Source organism: Apium graveolens, chromosome 6, assembly GCF_009905375.1.
Source record: "Apium graveolens cultivar Ventura chromosome 6, ASM990537v1, whole genome shotgun sequence".
Lineage (NCBI taxonomy): Eukaryota > Viridiplantae > Streptophyta > Magnoliopsida > Apiales > Apiaceae > Apium > Apium graveolens.
The window spans coordinates 9,725,048-9,749,401 of record NC_133652.1 but is presented as its reverse complement, the minus strand read 5'-3'; the positions used below and the strand labels follow the sequence as shown (position 1 = coordinate 9,749,401).

The 24,354-nt window shown below is 31.3% G+C and overlaps 3 protein-coding genes across 3 annotated transcripts; 2 read left to right on the top strand and 1 right to left on the bottom strand.

The window, feature by feature from the left end:
- Nucleotides 1-644: 644 nt before the first annotated feature.
- On the top strand, nt 645-1,121 carry LOC141664549 (uncharacterized). Its single transcript, XM_074470505.1, has one exon. The coding sequence runs from the start codon at nt 645-647 to the stop codon at nt 1,119-1,121; it is 477 nt and encodes a 158-aa protein (XP_074326606.1).
- Nucleotides 1,122-9,682: 8,561 nt separating this feature from the next.
- LOC141667664 (protein neprosin-like) lies at nt 9,683-13,555 on the top strand. The gene is made up of 7 exons (XM_074474231.1): nt 9,683-10,425; nt 10,501-10,587; nt 10,713-10,925; nt 11,325-11,489; nt 11,734-11,787; nt 11,918-12,064; nt 13,018-13,555. The coding sequence occupies exons 1-7, from the start codon at nt 10,042-10,044 to the stop codon at nt 13,393-13,395; spliced, it is 1,428 nt and encodes a 475-aa protein (XP_074330332.1). The 5' UTR covers nt 9,683-10,041; the 3' UTR covers nt 13,396-13,555.
- A 2,445-nt stretch (nt 13,556-16,000) lies between these two features.
- LOC141666822 (large ribosomal subunit protein mL101 (rPPR4)) lies at nt 16,001-19,804 on the bottom strand. Its single transcript, XM_074473031.1, has 2 exons — nt 19,437-19,804; nt 16,001-17,714 (listed from the first exon to the last, which is right to left on the bottom strand). Exons 1-2 carry the CDS (start codon nt 19,665-19,667, stop codon nt 16,470-16,472), a joined length of 1,476 nt encoding a protein of 491 aa, XP_074329132.1. The 5' UTR covers nt 19,668-19,804; the 3' UTR covers nt 16,001-16,469.
- Between the last annotated feature and the right edge of the window lie 4,550 nt (nt 19,805-24,354).

Here is a 24,354-nt window from a genome sequence, read left to right as displayed (position 1 = left end):
ATGTGTGATCAACAACCCAAGAAACAAATGAAGTCACTCTTTTCTTTTTACAAGAAAGAGAGCGATGTACAAGCACCTGCATCAAATATTCACATGACTGATGAGCCTGATTCAACCCCTAATTTTTTGCCTACAAGTGAAGTGGAAATTATGGTTGATATTCCAAAAAAGCAGTGTGTTAAAACTGATCATGGCTTACGCAAGACAGTTTATAAATTTTCGGTGAATCAACAAGACCGTATTCGGAAGTAGTATATACAATTAGGTCCTTGCCAGCCTAAGTTGGAAAATTATCCACCAACATTTGATGGAAGCGATAATTGTCGTTTTCAACATAGGTGGTTTCATTATTTCCATGGTTGGAGTATTTGGTAGCTACTGATAAGGTGTTCTGTTTTCCTTACTTTGTTTTTGAAAAAAATCCACCAAAGTCGCCTCTGTTCACTACTAAAGGATGTAATAATTGGAGCAGAATATTAGCCGGAAAGAAAGGAATCTGTGAACAACATGTTGGACAATTAAATTCTTTCCATAAGAAGAATGTTCAAAATTGGGCTGATTTGTCAAGAATTCCGAAGCACATTAATAGAGTGATTGATAAGCTTCCTCCAGAAATTGTAAAGCAAAATAGGTTGCGTTTAAAGATGACAATAGCAACTGTAAAGTATTTTGGCAAAGAAGGGGTGCCATTTAGAAGTCATGACGAATCTCTGAACTCAAGTAGTAAAGGACATTTCATTGAAATAATTAAGAGTTATGCAGGTCTGAATGAAGAGATTGCGAAAGTTGTTCTTGAAAATGCTCCTAAACATGCCATGTACATTGCACCATCAATTCAGAAGGAAATTTTAGAAATAATTGCTGCTAAAATTCGAAACAAAATTCGTGGAGAAACTGGAGATGCCAAATTATGTATCCTAGTTGATGAGTCACTTGATGTATCCCATAAGGAGCAAATGACAATTATTATCAGATTTGTTGATGAAGGAGGATTTGTCCAAGAAAGATACTTTAAAATTGTTAGTGTTAAAGACACTACATCTCTTAATCTCAAGAAACATATATGCCTTGTTCTTTCCGCAAACAAACTTCAAGTACAGAATATTCGTGGTCAGGGGTAAGACAGGGCTAGCAATATGCAAGGTAAGTTTCATGGATTAAAGTCATTATGCGATAGCCCGCACTTCCGGACTATTAATTCTAAATCGAAAACTAATACAAAATACAATTTACTAATCCAAAATTCTATAACAAAGGTGTCTATTACAAAAACTCAGCTAACGAAAGTCCAAAAGTCAATGTACTCCAAAACTTAGGTCCTCGAACTACAATGTTATCCAACTAGAAACTTACACCGAACCTGAAAATTGAAAGGGGTGAGCTACAAAACCCAGCAAGAAAACAATCGATCCAACTAGTTGGGCCAAACAACATATAAACACATATAACAAAATACGATAATCTATACGATACGATATACGACATATGAAACAAACACTTTCGATACACTTTCATATTCTTATTCTTATTCGATACACACAATACACACAACACATAAACAACAATAATTTGAAATCCGTAATTTATGCCAAGACCACTACAACCCGGTGATAACGGTCTTAAATTTTCTGAAAACTGTCACTACCATCCGGTGACTGCGGTCCTAAGTTATTATTCGATATTTTCACAAACCATGGCATAAATCAGAGATCTCAAATTATCGTCTAGATATCGCATATATACATCGATACATATTCTATATCACATAATACTATCAAATATATCATTGCTTAGCCCAAATTTTGATAATCAAATATACACGCATAATACACAATTTTGAAAACACTAGTAAGATCGATCGAAATCTTACCTCAAAACCTGACCAGATCTGAATTTAGCCTTTTTGATCCTTTAAATGACGTTTTCTTGGAAAATACAGAATACAAAAGTTGTAGAGAACGAAAAGATCTTTTCGAAAAGTTCAGAACCAACGATTTCTGACTTACGATGAATTTTTTATGAATTTAATAAGACTACTGATTTTTGCTGAGAAGAACCCTACTAATTTTATGAATAAAATAAGGAAGACGAATAGGGTATATTTATAATGCTACAAAACCCTGTGTCTTAACCTACAAGTTATTCATATTAAAATCTGATATAAATTTTAGGACCATTAATCTAATTAAATTTTAAATCTTAATCCTTATCCAATTTTAATCCTTTTTATTCTATTATTTTATTAATAATCTAATTCTAAAAATTATGGGATATTACACATTATTTCTCCAAGAATGTCCTAGTGCATATTACGTTCACTGTTTTGCTCACCGACTACAATTAGCTCTGAATGCTTGTGTTAGAGATGTCCCAAATATGCATATTTTTTTCAAATGCTAAGCTCAATTGTCAATTTTGTCGGATCTTCATCAAAACGTACTAATATGTTAAAAGATATTCAAGAAGCAAAATACTCAGAATATTTAGCTGATGGAGATCTTGAAACAGGAACGGGTCTTAATCAAACTTGTAGTTCGAAACGAGCAGGTATGACTAAGTGGGGCTCTCACTTTACTTCTGTAAATACTCTAATTCATTTGTTTAAAGAAGTTACTGAGTTTTTTCAAAGTGTGAAGACCGATAAAGAACTTACAGGATTTATAAGAGGTGATGCAAAAGATTTTCTTAAGGCATTAAGGGCATTTGATTTTGTGTTTTATTTGCTACTCACTAACAAAATCATGGGTATAACCGACTTATTTTCTCAAGTTTTGCAAAAACAATCACAAGACATAGTTAATGCTAAGAATTTAGTTTCAAGTACAAAGACACTTCTTCAAGAATTAAGAGAACATGGTTGGGATAATTTTTTTCTCAGTGTCATGGTCTTGAAATGCCTAAAATGGATGCAGCCTACTAAATAGAGACTACTCATGGTTGTCAACAGCATGATTTAGTTACAAATGAACATCATGTTCAACTGACGAAGCTAAATGACCGGTTCACGGAGCAAAGTATAGAACTACTTGTTTTAAGTTCTGCACTGGATCCAAAAAAAATCAATTTAAGAAGTTTGATATTGACCAGATTTGTGTACTTGCGGGGAAGTTTTATCTGGAAGATTTTGATGCGTCTGAGGTGCGAGCTTTAAAGTTACAATTAGAGCATTATAAGTGTCAAGTAGTTTCTCATAAAGATTTTCAAAAATTATCTTCTCTTGCACAACTATGTAGATAATTAGTTGAAATTAGGGCTATCAAACGGATAATTCGAATACGGATCTGCCTATATCCGTATTCGGATCCGGATCCGAAAATTCGTATCCGTATCCGTATCCGGATCCGAAAATTTTAAAAAATTTATATCTGGATCTGACGAATACTATTCGGATACGGATAATATCTGAATCCGATTTTCAATCAGATTTTTTATTTTTATATTAAAATTTGAAAAAAAAATGAACAAATTGAAAAAACTAGTAAAATTAAAAATTCATTTTTAAAAATTAAAATAAGATTTAAAGTGATTTAATCATATTTTAATTTTTAAAATATTAATTTTATTTATCTTTTCAATATGATTGTTATCTTTAAATTGTTGAACTCTGTGATTTTTTTATATATGTCTATAAAATTTTTATAAATATAATATTAATATATATATATATATGTGTGTGTATCTATATACACATACACACACTATAAATTAAATATAGTAAAGTTTAAATTATTTAAATATTTAAATTATATATATTCGGATTCGGTAATTATCGGATACGAATATGCATATATCCGTATCTGTATCCGCAATCGTCGAATTCGAATACCGATAATATTCGCTTTGTTTCACATACGGATAATATCCGATTTATTTCTGATGAGAATATGAATTTTTCGGACGAATATCGAATTTTTCAAATTTTTTGACAGCCCTAGTTGATACTGTTTTAGGCAAGCTTTTTCCCTTGGTTATTATATTAATTCGTTTATTTTTAACGCTTTATGTTTTCACGGCTAATGAACGGGCATTCTCGACAATGAAAATTATAAAAACAAGTCTGAGAAATAAGATGGAAGACGGATATCTTTCGAGTTGTATGATGCTTCACATTGAAAAAAAAATATGTTGATGATGTTGATTCAGAGACGGTAATTGATCACTTCGAATCAATCGAAGATCGTAGAGCTCAATTTAAATGAGATATTATTTACTTGTAATTTTGAGCCTGTAAATAAAAAAATATATGCCGCTGGGTAAAAATTTTGGGTTAGATTCGCCACCGTAAGAGCATCTCCAATGGGGTTGGCTAAAATGGTTGGCTATAATAATATAAAATAATGGTTATCTATAATTTGCTGAACCTGTAAGGGATTGAACTGCAATGGGGTTGGCTATATGATTAGCAATATTTCGAATTATATTATATAATAATTTTAAATAATACTTTTTCTATACATAGCATATTTAAATAAATCAATACTAATGCTAAATGATCTGAAACTGTGGTCATATATTTTCAGAAATTAAAATTAAAAAGCTATCAAATATCAATACTGATTTTAAAATGTGGTCACATTTTCTAAATTTTAATTCAGAAACATAATACTTTATTGAATATAACTAACAGCAATGCAGGTGATAAAAATGAAGTCAAATGGGGCAGGAGGGAAGAAAGGAAGAAATTAAGCAGGGGCAAAGAAAGAAAGCAGTCAGAGATGACGTGGAAACTCCTCTAAAAATTTGTAGAGCTTCCGCTGAATCTCTTTGGGGCAGATAGCTAACATATATAGCCAACCATATGTGGGTGGCTATATTTTAAGCTAAGGAGAATCATCCTTTGGAGATGACAATTTTGAACAAGTTAGCTGTAATATGTACTGTTTGGCTGGCAGGTGTGAGTTTTTGCTAAGGGTTACAAGAGGTTGCAGATGCTCTAAGAACCTAGTATGTATTCATATATAAGCAGCAAACTAATGTACTATTAGCCATCTTAACTCACCCCATGTGAGCTTTAAGAGCTTTGAAATACATCCCCGGTCTATTGTACTAACATTTCTTACCAGATTGTCCTACCATTAGGGCAGCTTCTAATCACCTTTTACCTAATTTATATATACTAGTTGGTAATCCCTGTCAAGCACGGGTCCGAATTAAAAATAATAGTATCACATTATTATTTACATAAAACTAAAACTCATAATCCGTGCAAAATACAGATCTAAATATAATATAGAAAATGATGTTAAAATATATAGTTAAAAAAAATCAAAGTTAAGTGTAACTCTAAAATTTCACCCGTATAGTTCTAGTTGTGCATGTACCTAATTATTTACTTATATAAATCTGACATGTTAACTTACTAATATGATTATTTTAAATAAAACTGACGCTTGAATGTTCAGCAACAAATAAAAATTGAAGGAAAATAAAATTTACAGAGAGTAGAATTTAATTTTTATCGGTTAAGATTTTATTACATAAAATTTTAAAAATAGTTTGTATATTTTTCTAGTGAGTACCAATATTTAGAACCTAAACATGGTTTTCTTATTATTATATATAGTTGATAACCCATAGGACACACGGGCCCGAGACGAAAAATATCGAATTAATATTAGTAGATAATTATTCATCATCCATGTGAAACATGAATTAAAATTAATATATTAATATTAATATTGAATTGGTACCTGCAAAAAATAGTTATGTGGTTAAAAAGAATCGAATCACTTATGAAATTTTCCACAATAATTCTAATTTTGCATTGTTTTACTTGATATAGAAATCTAACATATTAGTTTTATTTTTGTGAAACGAATTGTATCTCTATCTTATGAACCAAATATATGTTCTTTAGATAATTTAATATTAATTAATATAATTTGATAATTATCTTATAATTAGCCTTTTCAATATATTTTATTTAATATTTTTTAATTTTTGATAAAAATTAATTTACAAATTAAAATTAAATAGATGTTATTAAACTTAATTTAATATTACTTAATATAAACAAAATACAACCCATAAATTTGTTACTGTTAAAATATATTTTTTAATTTAAAATAAATAAACGTTGTGATGGAGAGTAACAAATACAATCGTTAAATCAATAATTTTCAGTTTAAAAGTTAATAAATGTTACTAAAATAATTTACTATTACTTAATTATTTTTAAAATAATACTATGGAAAATAAAGTTTACAAAGAATATAAGTCAATTCGTGTTAATAGTTTACTTTGTAGTTTGCAGTTTTTCAAATTAAATTGAATATATGTAATTTTACATAATTTAACGTAACTTAATAAATTTTTAATGTAATTTATAAATAAATAAAGTTTACAGGGAATATAAGTCAATTCGTGTTAGTAATTTACTTAATCTATTTGTAGTTTTTCTAAAATTAAAAATAAATATAAGTTATTTTACGTAATTTAACGTAACTTAATAAATTTTTAATATAATTTATAAATTGTTTAAAAAATATTTTTATTTTATAAAGTAAATAGACGATTGGATGAACACTAACTAAAAAGAAAAGAAATTTAAGACGAATAGAAGTCGATTTGTGTTAAAAATAAAGTTTATTAAGAATAGAAGTTAACTTATATCAGGTAAGTACCAAAATTTGGTAATTTGATATTTTGGTACTTTTAACATCAAATTATACATGGTTTCACTTATTAATAAAATTGATAAAAATTAATTTACAAATTAAAAGTAAATAGATGTTATTAATCTTAATTTAATATTACTTAATATAATCTAAATACAACCCATAAATTTGTTACTGTTAAAATATATTTTTTTTATTTGAAGTAGGGGTGTTCATGGGTTCGTCAACCCGATCAAACCGACCCAACCCAACACTTTTTTAGGCCGATTAAACCGTTTTAAAAAAAACGATACATGGTGGGGTTAAAATAATTTCAAACCGCATTAAATGGGTTGGGTACGGGTTCAAGATTTTTTCGGCCAAACCAACTCAACCCGATTTAACTTAAACCTCGTTCAATAATTTAAATATAATATATATATAGTATTTGCAATTGTACATTATACAATGTAAATATTTTCATTTATAGTTTCATTTCATATATGTGTATATGATTTATGCCATTTTATATATTACTAAAATTTTAATTTAATCGGATTTAAGGAATAGTACTATAATCGTAAGTTCTACTATTCAAAATTAGCAATTATATATAGTAATGAAACTTTTCTTTATATAATCATTCAATCAGTTCAAACCAACCCAACCCGACCCAAACCGATGTATGATGGGTAGGGTTAGGTTACGATTTTATATTTTACGGGTTGGATTGAAAAAATTTAAACCGCTTTAATTGGGTTGGGTCGTAAAAACGCCTCCAACTCGGCCAACCCGACCCGTGAACACCCCTAATTTGAAGTAAATAAACGTTGTGATGGACAGTAACAAATACAATCGTTAAATCAATAATTTTAAGTTTAAAAGTTAATAAATATTATTAAAGTCATTTGCTATTACTTAATTATTTTTAAAATAATGCTATAGAAAATAAAGTTTACAGAGAATAGAAGTCAATTCGTGTTAATAGTTTACTTTGCAGTTAGTAGGTTTTCAAAATAAGAGTAAATATATGTTATTTTACCTACTTTAATGTAACTTAATAAATTTTTAATATAATTTATAAATAAATAAAATTTACAGAGAATATAATTCAATTCGTGTTAGTAATTTATTTAGTCTATTTGTAGTTTTTCTAAAATTAAAAATAAATATAAGTTATTTTACTTAATTTAACGTAACTTAATAAATTTTTATTATAATTCACAAATTGTTTAAAAAATATTTTTATTTTATAAAGTAAATAGACGATTGGATGAATACTAACTAAAAAGAAAATAAAATTTAAAAAGAATAAAAGTCGATTTGTGTTAAAAATAAAGTGTATCGAGAATAGAAGTCAAATTATATCAGGTAAGTACCAAAATTTGGTACTTTGGTACTTTAGTACTTTGATAATTTTAGCATCAAATTATACGTGGTTTCGCTTATTAATAAAGAGTATAGACAGATGCATAACTTGATGAAAAAACCTATGTTACTTGGCTAATTGACTAAAACCCAAAGGATTGGAGAATATAAAAACTAGTGTAAAAGGTCATATTTGTTGTACATTTAGCCAGCACGAGATTGTAAAAAAAAAACTAAAGGGCAGGCGAAATATAAGCAGTGTATAACGCGCATGCACATGACAGTATGTACATATACATACATATACAACTCCAGGTCAGGTGCGCATGGCACCAAATCATTGCCAAACGCCCACTTAGATACTCTTTTAATTCCGCTTCTTATTCTTACCCACATCTACTGCTCCCACCACCTTACTTCATTATACTAATACCACACACATGCATCAACACCTCATACAATTAGACATTTAGACTTGTGTTTTTGAGATTAAGCCTTTCATTAACTTTGTACCTTTCGATTTTACTTGAGTTAAACTAAACTTACTTCAAAGAACACAATTGAGTTGGGTAGTTTGATTTAGAATTTATCCTCGATTATCAAACATTTTAAATTTGATTTTCGTTCATCCCAAAAATTTATTAAAACAATACTCATTGTATGATTATAAATTATATTTGTCAAAAAAACTTTAAAGATAAGTAACTTCAAAAGCGCACGGGTTAAAGTTGTGTAACATGTCATAAATAAAAACTGTGTATATTATATAAAAAAAATTCACCCTTACCTAAAATTTTAGTCGACCGTTTTATATTAGTTATATCGGTCACTAAATTTTATGAGTTTTGTGCATTTTTATTGATGGAGTTGTTGTAAATACGGTGGAGTCCATCAATATTTATGATTAGAGGACCAATCAAAATGTATCAAACTCATGGGAGTTGGTGTTTATTGTGTGCTCTTGGGCACATATTAGAAAACCCGTAGTTATATTTGCCTAACTCGCAGAGATCATAGTGAGATTAATTTCACATCATATGTGTTATTATATAATAAAAAAATAATACATTATATTTATAGAAATTAAAATAATAACAAAAAAAATCAAAATATAGTCAACTCTACCATAGTACATTACTTTGCGGTTTTAATAAATTTATTTTATTATTATTTTGGTCCAGGAGCTAAAACTCTTAGATTAAACAATTTGGTTTGATCTAAGTAGTGATATTTGATGTACTAATAAGTTCCAGCCCTATATCTTTTTTTTATTTTTTGCCACAATTCTAGCCCTATCTTAACCACTCATGTTACTGTTTAATTGCTTGATAAAACCAAATTTTAAAGGCAAGTTAAGTATATATGCAATTTAAGAATAACAAATTAAGGAAGAAAAGATTACTGCTTATTATGTAATGCCAAGTATGCTTTCCTTGTAATATAATTTATGTTAATAAATTGCACATTATACCAAAATAAGTATTATGAAAAGAAAATATAAAGGGGAAGCTGACACAAAGCAAATCTAGGGAAGTGAGAAAGAAAAATGCTCAAAGCAAATACCTTTAAATAAAAATAGAATCAAAGTTTAATTCCTATCTGTCTTCAGACCTAAAGAAAAGAATAACATATTTCACTTTTAATTATATTAAATACAAATTTGTACTGCCCCCTCTATAAAAATAAACATAAAAAAGCTCAAAGTTTCAGTCTTTGTATTGAAAACTGGAAACACAACCCCACACAACTCACCACCCCTATCTTACTCCTTTTTCCTCAATTTCATTCTTCCAAAACCATTAAAAAAATCAACCTGTTTTGGTCACCCTAATTTATTTTATTGTTCTTGTAGAAAATTAAGACTTTGAATTGTTTTATAATTGAGGTACTGTTCTCTTTAAGAAGTATTTAAACTTCTCCCACATCCACATGGCTTCAGCTCAAGGAAAATTACAAAACTCCTCTTCCCTGGAAGTTCTATACTCCTTGTCAGAACATTAAAAACGAGAGAGAGATAGAGAGAGATAGAGAGAGAGAGAGTTGGAAATGGTGAAGCATTGAAGAAAGGTTTATAAGAATGGTTATTCTATGTTGTATGGAAATGGTGGGAGGTGTGCTACTTGTTCCTTGGTCTAAAGAAGACAAAATCTTGAGTTATTTTGATCACAGAAGAAGACAGCACCAATGCACAAAAACAAAAACAGTTGCTTTAGAAGAAGAAGAAGAAGTTCATATTTATTCATCATACATGGTGTCTTCTTCTTGCAAGATCTCCCCAATCATTTCATTTCTTGTCTTCTTTCTTTTTATCAGTTCCTCTGCTCCTCAAGTTTTCTCTTCAAAACACCACTATATTCATCAAGCCAATCAAACATTCAGACCAGGAAAAGAGGTGCACAAGTTGAAGCTCATCAAAGCTCATCTCAACAAGATCAATAAGCCTTCTGTCAAGACTATTCAGGCATTTTTCCAGAAAAAGTTACTATTATCCTCTTTTTTCTTTCATTTTTTAATGTTATTTTTTAATCTTTTGCAGAGCCCAGATGGTGATTTGATAGAATGTGTGCTAGCTCATCAGCAACCAGCTTTTGATCATCCTCATTTAAAAGGACAAAAACCATTGGTAAACACTTGCATATATGAAATTTGTACTAATGCATTCCAAAATCCAAACAATACTGTCTGATAGTATTTTCTTTTAATGTACCAAGTTAACAAATTATCTAAACCATATAAATGACTTTATAGGATCCACCAGAAATAGCACCCAAAGGCGAAAATCCATCAGACGCATCGGAAACTTATCAGTTATGGAGTGATTCTGGAGAGTCATGTCCAGAAGGAACCGTTCCAATCAGAAGAACAACTGAACAAGATGTTCTGAGAGCTAGTTCTGTTCGAAGATTCGGACGAAAAATTCAAAAGCCTATTAGAAGAGACACTTCCAGCAGTGGCCATGAGGTTAGTATTATCAAATTAGTACACAATGCAGACTGCTTTTAAAAGTTTCATTAGTGAAATTTAAGTTCAACAAATTCACAAATGTTATGATAATGATATATAGCTCTTTATAGCACCACGAAATCAATGTATTCATATATTTCAGATTTTCCAGGTGTGTTTTCATCATGTAGAACTTTTATTACCTTGACAAAAGTCTTCGATGAATAAATGCAACAAACATCTCTTTCCTTAATTACTCTGATAAATTACTATTCGGGATCAAATTCTTCTCGTGTACTTACAAAACTTCGCTAAATTTGGTATTAAATCCCGATAATAAAATTTATACGAGTCAATTTTGCAGTGTCTATTTCGACATAATGATGATAGAATAGAAATTCAAATTTATGGTTACAGCATGCAGTTGGATATGTGACTGGACAACAATATTACGGAGCAAAAGCGAGCATAAATGTGTGGGCACCTCGAGTGGCTAGCCGCTATGAATTCAGCTTATCTCAAATGTGGGTAATTTCGGGTTCATTTGGAAATGATCTCAACACCATTGAAGCTGGTTGGCAGGCAAGTTCATACTCCATAAGTACAAAGTATCTGTAACTTTGCGAAATGCATATAAATAACTGCATGTCCTGTAAATTTTTTGCTAGTAAAAACTCTTGCAATGAGCTGATTAGTTGAAAGAAATGGAAAACAGTGTAGTTAATAAGGCATTGAAAGCAGCAATTGCATCTCAACTACCTTTCAATTGTAGAATTTGTAATGTAGCCATAGAAGCTAATTTCATTTATTGATCGATATTCAACAGGTTAGCCCAGAACTGTATGGGGACAGCTATCCAAGATTCTTCACTTACTGGACTGTAAGTTGATAATTGTTCATACATACCAGTAACTTTTACAATAACATATACTATATTGTGAGTCATGTTGGCTCCTGGCTTTGATTCGTGGTAAATTTTTGCTAATTAATCGATATACGGATTAATGCAGACGGATGCATATCAGACTACAGGGTGCTACAATTTGTTGTGTTCAGGGTTTGTTCAAACTAGCAATAGAATCGCAATTGGAGCTGCGATTTCTCCAAGATCATCTTACCGCGGTGGCCAATTTGATATCAGCATCATGATATGGAAGGTACTACATTTCAACTTATAATTTATGCTTCTACAAATTAGTACATACTCGAAAAGGATCCCAAAAATTTTCCCAAATGACAAGCGACATGTGGATTCATATTTATGCACGAGTGATTCATGTCATTTACTGTGAGAGAATAGTCAATAACACGACAACATCTCGGTATTCAGGAACGTTTTCGTGGACTTTAACATTTCTAATTACTAAAATGTATTTAAAATAGGAGGGGGTTAAAAAACGTTCTTTGACATATATTTTAATATTTATAACATGAACAAAATAAAAGTTACTTATACGCTTGATATTGCTAGGCGTAATAATTTGACAAAGATTTTGCCTAGTTGCCCTGCACAACTCTTGAGCAATAACTTCTAAAATAGCTTGCGAAAGAAGGCTCCTATTACTCTTCTGGACCGTTTTCTCAGTAAAATTATGAAGTTAGTTGGGCGATGAATTGATAGATCAGTAACCACACACACATACATGATACATACACTGTCCCTTTCCTATATTGTAACATTACTATGATACCGGAGTATTTACTACAGTGTTTATCATTTTCGTTTTGTCAAATACAGTACACTCTTTCAGACAAACATAGACACCACATTTTAGTCATTTATACTCATGCACGGTTGTTCAGAATACTAATGAAACTACAGTTCAACCTAGTAATAATCGATAAAGTAATAAACTCGATAAAATAATAAACTCGATAAATTTTGATTTATTATTCCATTTTCTTACGTATTATCTTTGTCGAGAACTGCATATGGATTGCATGCCTGAGCGGAACCAGTGGCAAACCTAGGCTTAAGCCCCGGTTGAGACGAAAAATTTAGTAGATATTTTTTTTTTTCAAATCCTGACTTTTAGTTAAAAATCTTGACTGACATGAAATTCTGATTCCGCCGCTGACTGCATGAAATTAACGTGATTAATTTACGCAGGATCCTAAACACGGAAACTGGTGGCTAGAGTTCGGCAAGGGAATATTGGTAGGGTATTGGCCAGCGCGCTTATTCACACACCTGAGAAACCATGCAAGCATGGTACAATACGGAGGAGAAGTTGTTAACACTAGAAGCTCCGGTTATCATACGCCGACGCAGATGGGGAGTGGGCATTTTGCCGGAGAAGGGTTCGGCAGAGCTTCGTATTTTCGAAATTTGCAGGTTGTGGACTGGGACAATAGCTTGATTCCACCGCAGAATCTCAAGGTTTTGGCTGATCATCCCAACTGTTATGATATACGAGGTGGGATTAATCGCGTCTGGGGTCATTATTTTTATTACGGAGGACCTGGAAGAAATTCAAGATGTCCTTAATGGATAATCTTGGAGTGTTTCTATAGTTTTGGTGTTCGTTGAGGCTGAGTATTCATTTTCAATCTAACATGTAATCTATTAATTATACGAGCTCATGAATATTATGTACATTTAAAATGTGAAATAGTAGTGAATGAATATACTATGGTTTGTCTCGCTATGCGGCTTGGCTTCTGCATTATTGTTGTACTTCGTTTTGGTTCATCGAAAAATCGAATATATTTAAATATTTATGGACATCTTTCTAAGATAATAAAATGATCGATCTCGTGTCACTGAATGCTAAAATGACACACCCGTTTGAAACAAAAGATTGACCGGGTAGAAAGAATGCCTTCGTAACACAAGATTGATCGGACAGAAAGAATGTCGCATAAAAATTAAAATTTCTTGTCAACGAATACTTAAAGTACACAACCCTAACTCACCATGCGTGTCCTAGTTAGTTTCGAGTGTGACTTTAAGAGCTTATCATCTCAGGGTCACAAGTTCACACCCTCCCGAAAACACGGATTTAAGTGGATTGTCGTGTTCGGTGGATACGATTGTCGTGCTAGCAGTCTTCGGGATTAGTTCAAATGCGCGAAAACTAGTCCGGATACTAAATTAACAAAAAAAAAAGTACACAACCCGTTCCATTTGCAACACAAGATTGATCGGATAGAAAGCAATGTAACGGAAGATTATAGAAAGAATAAGAAGATGCGAAGTTGGTAGTAGCGTAGCGTAGCTTCTAGTTAAAGATACACTTAAACAATTCGAAAGCATTGGTTTGTATAAAAAACTACGTATGCTTTTAGCTGTCACGACAAAAAGGATAATATCGAGACATGTCGCATTTGAAACGCCTAGACCCTGTAGATAAATAAAGCTAGCTATATGATGATGTGAACAGAAATATTGGAGGCCAATTTTGTATAAAATATTTATACATAATGACGTGTATTTGATATGGGGTGTTTTAATTGATTTTGTTGATGTAAATAGGGGGTTCATTCCAATTAAAACACATTACATGTCATTATATACAAAATTTTGTACACCATTATATACACCAAATATTTTCCATAAATCAAACACTCGTCGGTAAAAAAGATGGTTATGCATTTGTTATTTGGCTCAAGTTATGAACATCTCCACCAAGCCAGCTGGTTATTTTGTGTTGCAGTCTCGCAGACTGCTGTTTTTGGTTTAATGCTTCAACAATAAGATGGTTGCTTCAATGCTGACTCAGAGTAATTAGACTGGTACCACATTGCATCAGAATAAGCACTTACCACGTGGCGATGATATTAATATATAATACCCCACCGTACCACTCATTTCTTTACGTACTTTTTGTTCATCTTTGACTTGCATTTTAAGTCTAATATCAATAATAGTTCTATAATTATCTTTAATATTCTTTCTGTATAAAAATTTAAATATTATATTTCTATTTAAAAGAACAAAATTAAAATTATTTAGAAAATTATACTTTACGATGGTCTTAAAATAATTATCCTTCATCTCTCCCAATGTAAAGAATTTTGAGAGACAAAGGGAGTATATGACTGTGATAGTAAATTATTAATTTTATTAATAGGTTCTAAAAAGTTACTTATAAGGTTAGCCAAACGGGTTTAAACTATTACAATTTAAATTTACAAGCATCCTTCTTGGTGAGAGATTCAAACTATTACAATTAAAATTTACAAGCATCCTTCGTGGTGCCGAATTTCAAGCATTAAACTCAAAATATAGTATTAAATTCGTAATATTGTGTCCAGATATTATATTTACCTTTAAGAAAATGACTAATCACGGCTGACTACCATTTTAGATTATTTTAATACCAAATCGTTATGTAACCATCAAATTGCATTTAAAAAGTTTCAAATGCTAAAATGCTTGAGAAAGATGTCAATGGAGAGGAGAAAGCGACGGGGGCTTATTTGTTGATTAGTCAATATCATATACTATATCCCTCTGTCCCTCCCATTTGTTTACACTTTCCTTTTTGGGATGTCCCTTCCAATTATTTACATTTCAAAATTTTTCAAAAATAGTAAAGTTTTTATAATTTTTAAATTAACTACATCCACTACTTTCCTCCACTATACCCACTTTATACATATAATATTAATCGGTCCCACTACTTTACTCATTTTTTCAACTTTTCTCTACTACTTTATCATTTTTCTTAAACTCCGCGCCCCACCCAAATGTAAACATTTGGGAGGGACGGAGGGAGTAATGAACAGGTGAATGGAAGGGATGAAAATGAGTGCACCTACAAGACATGGGGAGAATTCTATGACAGTCCTCTCTCAGCTGCCTAACCTCTTATTTATTTCTCCACTCTTACGTTGATTTTACTCTACTGTTGAAACAACCCTCATTTGGTATGTTTTGATTGTTTGAAACTTGAAAGCTTAGATCATCACCTATCTATTCTGCTTTGCTGCTTACTCCTTGTGGCCCTATTTGCGTGTGCACTTCCCCAATACTAAAATGTTAGTTCTGCTTTTATTGCACCACCAAACTTCCCAAATGTAACCCTGTGTAATATAAGTGATAGGATCCAATATACAGAGTCATCAAATATAAGTGATTAAAATCCAAATAATTCAAACCTGGTTGAGCATCAGCCATGATACATTGCATTGACATTACTTGCTTGAGAGTTCGGATTACAATATTCCCCGATTACAACGAAGAAATATGAATAGGATAGGGATTGAAATGGAGATGAAGAGATGATGTCAATGAACTTGGGCCAAGCCTCAGTTGACTATGGTTCTTTGATATTGCATTCAAAGTGGATTACAGAACCGGAAACAAAAATGATCAAGCCGAGCAAAGCTTACAACCGCAAAGTGGTTATAGTTTGCATTTGCCATAAGAGATCAACTTATTGACATGCGTTTATGTTAAGTGTGCATCTTGAGAAAGAGATATTCATTCAGCTTCAACATTGCCTAACAGGGAGGACATTAAGCCCCAGAACAAAATAACTAAGACAAGACAATTCATTATAGGAGAATAAAATTTATCTTGATTACCCTCTCCAGAATCAGATATTTTGAATAGACTCAGTCAGAACAAACTGCATCCAGCAACTTTATACCTTCCGCACTCAGGTCTACATTCTCCATCTTTATGCGACGACGCATGATGGGATTTGTTATTCCCGCAGCTACATAAGTTCTTATCAACGACTCAAATACATCAGCCCCTACCTCATCAACAGCCTTCTTCAAAGTCTCCACAAACCTTTCTGCACTTTCAACATCTTTATTCTGCTCAAAATTTTCCATCAAGCGCCGTGTTATCTCTGTCTGAGGGATCCATTTACTTCCATCCCCCCTACCAGTTGAAATTGCTTTCTCAACACAATCAACTGCTGATTTAAAGTCCCCTTCTTTCAAATAATAATTTAGAAAGATCTCCCACGTTTTAGCATTAGGTTTAGCTCCTTTCTTCTTGGATTGTACCTTGAGCTCCACGGCCTTATCTAACAGGCCTTCATTCAGATAGGCACCTATGAGAGCATTGGCTATTCTAATATCATTGGTTGAGCAATTAGATTGCCAGTCACTAAAACATTTTTCCGCACCTTGAAGATCCTTCAACTTAACTAGCACCTGGATCATATTCAGATAGCTAATATTAGCTGTTTTCGGAAAAGCAAGTCTCAAAGAACGCCAGACACGATAAACTTCGAGCAAATTCCCAGTTCGACCATATAATGTTATAAGAAACTGAAAAGCTGACAGATCTTTGCAGGCATTTCTCTTCTCTAATTCCTTGAGGGCATTCTCGGCCTTCAATTTCTGGCCTGCATCAAGATAAATTGAAGCTAAATTACTGTAAGTAGTCCAATCTGCAGCAACTCGGCCATCCCTCTTCATTTCATTGATAACTCTCTCAACTCCAGAAATGTCATTGACAGCAGCAAGTGCTCTCATCCAAACATTATAAGTGTAAGAATCTGGCATGATGTCACCAGACTTCATTTCCTGGATGATAGCTGGGATCCTCTCTGGTTGGCCTGTTTTAGAATACATTGTCATCAGGCTGTTGTAAGGCATTGCAGTTAAACCTAAATTAAGCTCTTTCATCTTTTCCATCAAAGCCTCTGCTTTTTCAGTCATTGATTCCTTGCAGTAGCAATTCAGAAGAGCACCATAAGTGAGATGGTTCTTTGATGTTTCTGGAAGACCAACAAAATAAGTTTCTGCAGCGGAGATTCCTTTAGCTTTAGCAACAAGATCCAAATGTATGGCTTGATCACTGACTGTCTTATTTATGCCCCTTTCTGCCATGGACTCCGAAAGCTGCAGATAAACAAATTCTAATGTAAAGCTTGCAACAGATTCAGTACTAGATTAGCATACAACAAGAAATCAGGGATAAAACAAACCTGCAAAGAAGGCACGGATTCGCATAAAGATGAGTAACATTAACAAACATTAAAGATGCTTTGTTACTAAGTTCAGTCTAGTACTGGGAAAGGACATGAAGATGTACGAACACATGCCAATCAATTTTGAAATCATAATATGCTAATTATTATGAGAAGTTGTGTATTAGATCTATCCGGTATTTTAAATGTCGTATTAAATTTGTCCGGTGCTGTAAAATCGGTCTAGGCGGCCAATTAATCAGAGCCTAGGTGCTAGGCAAGGAGAATGCCTAGTTTTTTTGTAAAAATCGGGCATCAAATGTTTTTGATGAAAATCGAGGACTAATCAGATCTGGGCGAGTGTAGACGGGTCTAGGCAGGATTTATAGGTCAAAAATTAGGCGGATCTAGTCAAAATAAGGGCAAAATTGTATAAACATTATTTTTTTATAGAGAAGATATAGCAAATCCATAATATGGGGTTATCTGCCATTTTTCCTATTGCATTGATAACAAACGAGGGTATTTATATTTTTACTTTTACAAAGAGCTATTGTTTAACATTAAATTTAATATTTTCTTAAAAATAACATTTAAATACAAGCGATTAATTTGCCACCTAGCCAATTTTTAGCTAGAAGCTAGCCTCACCGCCTAGTGTATTTTCGATCATTGGATTTATCCCGATGTTCCCAAAAAATATTAGGCAGTTTTAAGCGGTGAAGGTACCTTCTAGCGACTAATCAGCTTGTTGAGATTAATCGGAGCATTAGATGGACATATTTTAGTATTTTTTAAATGTATATTATCTCAATAGCGCCTAAAACTGCCTCATTTCAGTTTTGCCTAATTTCAATTTTTACCCACATAATCGTAATCCCGATGTTCCCAAAATCGACGCATTAACTCCTCCCCTCCTAGCACCTAGGCAGCCGCTTAGACCGAATTTTATAACACTAATATATCCTTCCAACCATAAACAATTAAATGTTATTGTTAATACTTATTTGCCTGAAATCAATCAACTAGGTAACTGACATGGTCACACGAGCTTGAAGGAGTAATAAGTAAACCATATGAACAGAAAAAATGCATAAACAACCTTGAAAGTAACAGGATCACATATAAAACATAACAATTCTAATAATGCAAAAACAATACATACACAGCAATTTTCTATGAAAAACAGAATATTACAACCAAAGTAGCAACACACCAAATTTAGCAGCAGTAAACTATTGTTGGAGCAAATATAAATTCACATTTTTCTAAATCCCCATTGTGGGAGCTCTGTGGCAGAAATGTAACAAACTTTAGCTACTCAGATACAAAAAAAAACCTTAACGGGCTAATAGCTGCATAAAATGTTCAAAATCACAACTTTAACCAAAACCATACTACAGTACAACGAAATTCAATTAGTTAACCACATACATTTTCTATTCAAAAATCAAAACTTTTAATAATGTTACACTCTAATCACAAAAAAAAATCCCCGATATAAAAATATAAAGAAATGTTCATATAGGGAGAGAAAGAGAGAGAGAGAGAGAGAGAGAGAGAGAGAGAGAGAGGGGGGGGGAGGGAGAGAAAGGGAGAGAGGGGGGAGAGAGGGGGGAGAGGGAGGGGGAGAGAGAGAGAGAGAGAGAGAGACCTTAAGTGCAGGATAAAATCGATTACGGTTACGGAGAATCTTGAGAGTATCATCAACCTCCCATTTATAAACCTTTTTCTTACTCTTAAGAAACAAATTGAGCTGTTGTCTAACACTAATCTCAGAGCTACCATCCTTAAACAAACGTTTGTAAAGGGCTTCTTCAAGATGTTTCTTTGATCTCTTTACTACACTCTTTGATCTCCCAAACTGATGCATAAACGACGCCATTTTCTTGTTTTTTCTCAAAACCCACAGATCTTTAAAACCCTAAATTGATTTTGATTGTTGCGTTGAGTTGTAACCCGGACATTTCTTAGAAGAACTGGGCTTGTTTTGTATCTGGCCCATTTTGAATTTTCCACAAAGGAGCCCAGTTTGATTCAAACATTCACCCCTATCAATAAATTTTTAAATGGGGGATTATTCAAAATGGGCCGAATACTTTTTCAAAATGTTCCCCAAATATTTTATCAAATAACGTAATTTATGACCGAACTCTGTTCGTTTAATTAAATAAGTCGGGTCGAGCTCATTTAGATGAGTTCGAATCGGACTCGTTTAGTTAAACAAGTCGAATTGTCTCATTTAAACGAGTTCGAGTCTGGCGAGCTCGCGAACTGTCCGACTTGAAATACGGCAACATCTTGCGTGTCCGTCTGAGCGCCAATATCATTTGTGGATTGTATTTGAGCTTGAGTTTAAAATGGGAGCCAAACAAGTGTGAGTTGTATCAATTATGACATGCATGTTCCTCACCTCACAAATCAAAGTTCCAGAATTTGGATTATGCAACGAGTATGGTTGTATAAAGACATGATGTCCGAATGCTACCATTTGTGTCGCGTCTCTTTCGCAATATTAAAATTATATATTTTATTTATCACTTTTTTTATTACAAGAAGTTATATGACAAATTTTAGTTATTTATATTTCAATAAATATAATAGACTCATGAAGAAAATTTATGTGAATAAAACTCATCCAACTCATAAAAAAATTATTGTTATAGTTTATTTATAATCACGCACCGGACAAATTCTTTTATCAAATTCTGGAAGGTTTCTTTTATTTAAGTATTATCTTTCTTCAATAAGTTCAGACATGTATAATCAAGTTAAAATTAATGAGAACTCAAGACTTATTAACTTCACTCCTTTTATATACTGTTGAAAATTCGAATCTTGTCATATGAATGATGTATATTTCAGTATGTTTAATTAGAAAAAGAAAAAGTTAAAACGGAAATAATAATGAATAATATCGAAATATATAGTTTTAAATGACTACAGCCAGAAAACAGTACCTAAAATTTGATGGATTTTACACATGATCATTTTGTTTACACTTTCTATTGTAAATTGATTTTTAGTTGAGCCGAGCAGAAAACCGCAAAAACCGCCCGCACCGCACCAATCCGCATCGCAAAACGCGGTTTTTAATTTTCGTGATACGGTTGCGGTTTGAATTTTTAATAAACCGCATGGTGCGGTGCGGGTTGTGATTTCAAATATCTGAAATGCGGTTCAAACTGCACCGCACCGCAATATTTAATATATATATATATATAATACTTATATTTCATGATTCCATTTATTAAGTTTAATTCTATTTAACATATTATGAGTGTTTGCTTAATGATCATCATGTTTCTGCAAGACCAATTCTTGCGTGGTGATCATCCTATTTGTGTTTCTTCAAAAATAATGAGACACATGGTATTAAGCCACCTATTTAATAGTGAACTCATTTAATTGATGAGCCAAACTTTTACGTTAAACTTTACGGTATGAAATTTCCACTTTGTATTATTGAAGAATATTGGCGATTTTGTTATATTATTCAGAAATTTAATTAATTTAAATTTTGTATATATTAAAAATTTTCGAACTTGTAATGTATAAATCGCAATGAACCGCACCGCATTTTTGTGGTGTGGTTTATGCGGTTTTTGAGGGTACGCAGTACGGTTGCGGTTTGGAAATTTGATCAAACCGCATGTGCGGTTTGGTTTGCGGTTTGAGGAAAAAACCGTACCGCCCGCACCACGCTCACCCCTAGTTGAGCTGATAAAAATATAGAGGCCCCGTATAAGTGAAAAATATATATATGTAAAATATTCTATATACAACAAAGCTGATTAAAAATGCATTAACTGAACAATTCTAATATAATTTAAATATTATATTAAAATTTCATGACCAATTATATTAAAAATAACAGAAATTACGACATTTTAAAAGTATTTATATTTATTTGATAATTTCGAAGTCCTTTTAAATTAGAAATTCTGTGCGATGTGATTTCTGGCACATCCTAATCGACTGCCGTGATATTTAAGTACCCGTTAAATCTACTCTCTCCGTCCCGCGGGATAGTTTACGTACACTGTTTACACGTATTTCGGGGTTTTAATAAAATATAGTTTCATAATATTTTTTTTTAAAAAAAATAATTAAATAAAAGTTTAAACATGAAACTTTTTTTTTCAGAATTTTTTTAAAAAATATATATATTATCGAAATATATTTTAAACGAGTATTGGAAAACGTGCTGAAAAATAACGTAAACAATTTAATGAGACTAGAGTACAATTTTACATGAATCAAGAAAATAACAAGAAGTTGGCCCAAAAGATAAAAATTTCACGTTTGTAAGGAATAAAAAACAAATGATTAGATTAGTCATACGCTGGTAGAAGAGATTGTTAACGCATAAAATGCATTTCTCAACTGACAGCACCAAATCAGTTGCAAAGTTCGAAATTACGTGCGTAAGCTGATGATTATAGCGGAAAATATTTTCGTTGAAATAACTTTGTTCTCAATTTAAGGCATCGCATATTCACAAGGATTTAATAAAATATACTTTACTAATATCCATGAATCATCAGTTGTTAATAATGCTAACAAGTAAACAAACATACAATTTCTAATATATTTGAGGATAACAACTTATAACTCGTGCGATATACGGATTGCTTCCATTATTCAAATGAAATTTACCAATATATTTTATTTGAAATAATTGTATTGTAATATATTTTTTCAATAACTAGAAAAAATTGAAGAATATAATTATTTATAATAATATATGTCTGAGTATAATATAATATAAATGAAGAATATTAAAATTTAGATACAATATCGGATTTGAATTGTGAACAAGTTTAGATAATAATATAATAAATTAATTTATTATTATAGCTCACGATTCTCATTTATGAGAATATGATCTAAGAGCTGTTATTTACCGTACTAAAGAACAACCAAATAAATGATATTCTGATTATAATAATATAGTATAGTATTATATAAATATGGAGTGCGATAATATAATTCAAGTAATGAATAACTTATCTTACATCGTTCTAACTCTTGTTCGGTTAAACTTTTATCATCAAAATTTATTTGAATATATGTCTATTTAACCAAAGAAAAACACCACGCACATGTACAATCATTTTGTTGAAGGTAAACAACACAAAAGTTTGAATAAATGATTAGACGGACAATGATTTTTTACATAATATTTGTAAATTATCTACACCTTGTAAGTAGCACATGTGTTGTATGTGTCCTGATTTTGTTTGCGTTTGCGATTCTATTTTTCTTGATTGAAAATTGAATTATTGAATTATTGAAAAGTCAATTGGGTTCAATTCAGTTACGATATAACTGAAAATACATAAATGCAGTAAAATTTTATTGCTTGCAATAATCAAAATTTACAACAACAATATTATTTCATTCTTCGCACATCACTTAAAAATCAGTATATTTAATATCATCATTACTACATTTTTAAATGTATATTCTTATATCAAATTAAAATTTTTAATAGTTTAATATTTTATTTTAGTTTATAGAGAAATATGTCTGGCTATTTTAAATATTTTCTAAAAATTAGCAACGAAGTTACTATGTTAAATAATGACCAGCATAACAACATTTGTAAAATATAGTTCACGGTTCTATTTTGGTATCCTTTAAAATTAAATTGAAGCATAGGATTTTTAAATTTTAGCATTTGACTCGTACTTCTCTGTTGCATTTGTTTTATTACAATTATTTTTATGTTTGACATGTATATTAATGTCTGCATAATGTATAATTTAATAATTTATTTCTAAATTTTTATTTTTTGATTGAAATATTAATATTAAATTTTTAATTAGAACATTTTCTTTAAAATAATTTATGAATTTATAAGAAACTTAAAATGCATGTCAAACATTTTTATCCCCAAGTGTTGTCAAAAAATAGTTCAGATACAAATCTTGCTATATACATACATTTATTTGAAATTGTCGGATTTAGATACGACATTATTTCGAAAACAACTAATATACGCTTTTGTCGAATAAGAATATAGAATATTTCGAACGAATATCAAATATTTTATATTTTTCTAATAGTCGTACTCAAGTGTAAAAAACTGGAGCGACAGAGGAAGTAATAGTTTTTGAAAAATATTTGTACCCGAAATAAAAAGGTATATCATAACATTAATTTGAGAACAAATCTTTATTGCATAATTTTAAAATATAATTTACTTCAAAATTTCAATGTAACTATTCATGTTATTTTAGTTTACATTAATTATTTAACAAGATAATAATAACTGGTTTTTATTTGTAAATAGATGTAATTTTTATTTCAATTGGATCTCACTTATTAACTATAATAATTTGTGTGACAAAGTATGGAGCTTTTATTTGTAATTTTTGACTTCATATAATTGATCATTAGGGTTGTGCATTCGGTTAAAACTGAACCGAACCGAATTTTTTTTCGGTTAACCGAAACCGAATTATCAGGAAAATAGCTACTGAAAACTGAACCGAAATTTGTTCGGTTCGAAACCGAAACCTAAATAAATTATTCGGTTATTACAGAAACCGAAGTATTAAACCAAA